The 4,726-nt window shown below is 43.4% G+C and overlaps 1 protein-coding gene across 1 annotated transcript in view; it reads left to right on the forward strand.

Annotated features, from left to right (window-relative positions):
• The window catches only part of AK7 (adenylate kinase 7), a 96,811-nt gene that overhangs the window by 40,943 nt on the left and 51,142 nt on the right, over positions 1-4,726 (forward strand). The window contains 2 exon segments of the mRNA XM_003787088.1: positions 1,229-1,319; positions 2,496-2,573. Of these exon segments, the coding sequence (XP_003787136.1) occupies positions 1,229-1,319; positions 2,496-2,573 (169 nt within the window).

Genomic DNA, 4,726 nt, shown 5'->3' on the forward strand with positions numbered 1-4,726 from the left:
AAAAAAAAAAAAAAAAAAAAGATCTTTGAATTTGTTATAATTTGTCATTTGGGAGACCTCTTTAAGTAGCATTTTTTCCTTGAGGTTTCTTTGAAGATCATTGACTATTTTGACAGAGGAAGAAGCTAAAAGCTAAAGTATTCTGAAGTAGACATTTAGAAGTTTGCATTTGACTTATCTTTGCTTTACTAAAAAGGAAGCTAAAATGGAGATAGAAGTGATAGACTTCTATCCACTATTGTTTCTTTGAATTCGTGTTCTAATCTCTGTTCTCTCACCAGCTGTGTGAATTTGGAAGTTACTTAAACTCACTCTGTCTAATTTTCTCATTTGTGAGAGGGGCATAGTAATAATACCTACATGATCGGTTACTCTGAGAATTTAGTGAGATGACACCCCACACCCCTTAGCACAGTGCTGGTACAGAGGTGAGCACTCAAAAGTGTTAGCCATTCACAATAGGAAATCCTAGGCTCAGTCACTGTGTTGCTATGTGACTTCCTTAAAAGAGCCACAGCTTATGCCAGATGTGGTGGCTCACACCTGTCCTATAATCCTAGCACTCTGGAAGGCCCAGGGGGCTCAAGAATTCAAGACCAGCCTGAGCAAGAGAGAGACCCCTGTCTCTAGAAATCGCTGGGTGTGGTGGCAGGCACCTGTAGTTCCAGCTACTGGGAAGATGAAGGCAAGAGGATCTCTTCAACCCAAGTCTTTGAGGTTGCTGTGAGCTATGATACAACAGCACTCTACAGAGGGCCAGAAGAGGACAAAGTGAACCTCTGTCTCAAAAAAAAAAAAGAAAGAAAAGAAAAGCCATAGCTTTTCTGAATCTGTGTTACTTTGTAAACACCTACCCTAGAGCATTGTTTGGAGACTCAACTGTGCCACTAGGTGGGCAGGATTTCCTACTGAAGTCCTCTGGAGTTGGGGGTTCTGGTTGTAAGGCAGAGCATGATGCTCCAGAGTCAGATGAATCTGATGTCAAACGCTGGCCCTCTGACTTTCCCACTAGCTCTTCAGCCCAAGAAATGTCACTTAACTTTTTCACCTCTTCCTCACCTATACAGTGCAGATAGTATTAATAATCCCAACCCTAACCTTGCTGGAAATTAAGTGAGATAACTTATTAAAGCACCAAACAGTGTGCTTCCTCCTTGGGGGTGGTGTTCAGTGAATTCTAGTTTACTGCACCTGTTTTGCTTTTTCCTTCCTTCCTGTTGGTCTGCAGAGTGATACAAAATGTGATAGACCACTTGCCCAAGTATAACTACCTGGTTGCTGTGGATGAGTCTGTTCAGACCCTGGAAGACATAGTCAAGGTACAGTGGTTTCTTTCCATGCGGCTATGACATACCTTAAATAGTTTTACCCCCTAAAGTGTGGTTATGGAATCAGTTGTGCTATCAAGACTGGGATTCCTATAATGGAATCTTCTTAAAGTACAAACATGATATCTGCTCATTTGTAGTATATACTTTGAGAAATTTCTACCAAAATAGCCTTTCTCTCTTACATGGACACAGGGAAATGGGAAGGGCCACCATAGGGCTCAAACTGAGATGGGGGTCATTGTACCTCAGACACACAACTTGTACAGTGACACACAGGAATACTACCGTGTCAATTGACGCTTACCCCAAAGTATTGACATGGTCTGGTTCACCAGATCTGTTGGTCACTTCCCAGAGCGCTAGATTTGTGAGGCCTACCTCTTCCAGTCTAGGCCACTTTGCCAGAAGCAGCCACTGTGTGGCTCAGCCAGTGCAGCTTCCTCCCGCCCTTCCCCTGGCCACTCCCTGCTCATCATTAAGATTTAGCTCAGACATCTTCCTCTGCACCCTCCCCACCTCTGTCCTACTGTCTGCACAGATCACGTGCCTCTCTTCTGTACTCCCAGAATGTCTTAGGCTGTTGGAACTGCCATAACAAAATACCACAAACTGAGTAGTTTATAAAGACATACATTTATTGCTCACAGTTCTGGAGGCGGGGAAGTGTAAGATCAAGGCAGATTCAGTGTCTGGTGAGGGCCTGCTTTTTGGCCTTATAGATGTTATCTTCTCACTGAATCCTCCACATGGTGGAGAGGGCAAAGGAGCTCTCTGAAGTCCCTTTTATAAGGGCACTAATCCCATTCATGAGAGCTCCACCCTTATGACCCAATCCCTTCCCAAAGGCCCAACCTCCTATTACCATCACTTGGAGGGTGAGGATCTCAATTTATGAATGGGATGGGGGGAGTAAGCATTCAGAATATAGCGCAGAGCTGCAGACATTCCACATGGTAATTATCTGGATACACTTCTGTTTCCACTTTCAAACTTTGAGATCCTTGAGAGCAGAGCCTGAGCTGTACTCATTTCTATCTCCACTTCCTGACACTAATGGCAAGATTTCTTTTTTCTTTTGTATTTAGTTATGTTCATATTCATTTCAAATTTATATAAAATAAAACCTTGGATAAACCAAATGATATTTCTATTTTCTTCTAACAGTGTATCAGTAAAAGTACCGGCCCAGGGAAAATCCAGAAATTACCCAAAGAAACTGCTTCCCTCACCAAGGACTTAACAGTTAGTACATAAGAGATTTCTGTTGTTATTTAACTGTTTTCCTAAACAATATTGATTCTTGAGTGATCTTAAGTCAGAAAGAAAGCCTGGCTCCTGGGCCGGGTGCCCCTGCTCAGTGGTTAGGGTGCCAACCACATGCACCTGGACTGGTGCATTCGAACCCCGCCCGGGCCTACTAAACAAACAAACAAAAATAGCTGGGCATTGTGGTGGGCACCTGTAGTCCCAGCTACTCAGGAGGCTGAGGCAAGAGAATCACTTGAGCCCCAGAGTTTGAGGTTGCTGTGAGCTTAAATGCTACAGCACTCACTCAAGGGCAACAAAGTGAGATTCTATCACAATGAAAAAAAAAAAAAAAGAAAGAAAGAAAGAAAACCTGGCTGTAAGCCTGTCTTCACTGTACCAGATGTTCTATCCTAAGGCAACTTACTCTTCCCTGCAGCCTTCTTTTCTGAAAAGCCCTCAGAAGTAATGGTCATAAAATGTATTTGAAAGATGTTTCATATGGAAAATAATATACAAACATAGGTACGGTTTGGGGGGATTTTTGGCCTCTTTCTGAAATTCAAACAGCAATCTGGGATTCCAGTCCCATCACATCAAAATATAATAGGTTTTGGCTAGGCACCCCTGGCTCAGTGGTTAGGGTGCCAGCCCCATGTACCAGGGCTGGTGGTTTTGAAGTAGGCCCCAGCCTGCTAAACAAAACAAAACAAACAAACAAAACAAATGAATAGGTTTTAGGCTGGGCAAGGTGGCTCGCACCTGTAATCCTAGCAGTCTAGGAGACCAAGGCGGGTAGATTGCCTGAGCTCACAGTTTTGAGACCATCCTGAGCAAGTGAGAGACTTAGTCTTCAAAAAACAGCCAGGCACTGTGCGCCCATAGTTCAGTGATTAGGGCACCAGCCACATACTCTGGGGCTAGAGGGTTTGAACCTGGCCCTGGCCTGCTACAACAATGACAACTAGGATGACAACAACAACAAACAATAGTTGGGCGTTGTGGCTGGTGCCTGTAGTCCCAGCTACTTGGGAGGTTGAGGCAAAAGAATTGCTTAAGCCCAAGAGTTTGAGGTTGCTGTGAGCTGTAATGCCATGGCACTCTACTGAGGGCAACATAGTGAGACTCTGTCTCAAAATTTAAGAAAATAATAAAATAAATTAAAAAAAACAAAGCTGGCTCAGCCCCTGTAGCTGAGTGAGTAGGGTGCCAGCCACATCAACGAGGCTGGTGGGTTCAAGCCCAGCTTGGGTCTGCTAAACAACAATGACAATTAATTCCAACCAAAAATTAGCTGGGCATTATGGCAGGCACCTGTAGTCCTAGCTACTCAGGAGGCTGAGGCAAGAGAATCACTTAAGCCCAAGAGTTTGAGGTTGCTGCGAGCTATGAGGCCATAGCATTTTACTGAGAGCAACAAAGTGAGACTCTGTCTCAACAAACAAACAAAAAACAATAGGTTTTATTTATGCAGTGTGGTCTTTAAGCTTACCCTTTTAATTATTTTATTTGTATTTTTTTAGAGACAGAGTCTTACTTTGTTACCTTTGGGAGAGTACCGTGGCATCACATTTTACAGCAACCTCCAGCTCTTGGGCTTTAAGCAATTCTCTTGCCTCAGTCTCCCGAGTAGCTGGGACTATAGGTGCCCACCATAATGCCCGGCTATTTTTTGTTGCAGTTTGTCCAGGGCTGGGTTTGAACCTGCTACCCTCGGTATATGGGGTCTGCGCCTCACTGACCCACAGGCGCTGCCTTTAATTTTTTTTTTTTTTTAAGAGATGGGGTTTTGCTTTGTCACCCAAACTGGAGTGCATTGGCTTCATCATATAGCTCATTGTAACCTTGAATTTCTGGGCTCAAGCAATCCTCTTGCCTCAGCCCCTGAGTAGCTGGGCACAACCACTACAGCCAGTTAATTTTTTTTTTCTTAATTTTTGTAGAGATGGGGTCTTACTATGTTGGTTAGGCTAGTCTCAAATTTTTGGCTTCAAGTGATCCTCCCACCTTGGCCTTCCAAAGTGTTAGGATTACAGGCATGAACCACCATGGCTAGCGTTAAGCTTGCTTTAGAATGTAATTCTTTTTGATAATAAATTCCATCTAAATATTGTGCTTGAATATGTTTCTAAAGAGGCTAGTATTTTTTT

Source organism: Otolemur garnettii, unplaced genomic scaffold (assembly GCF_000181295.1).
Source record: "Otolemur garnettii isolate 467f Iridium unplaced genomic scaffold, OtoGar3 scaffold00020, whole genome shotgun sequence".
Lineage (NCBI taxonomy): Eukaryota > Metazoa > Chordata > Mammalia > Primates > Galagidae > Otolemur > Otolemur garnettii.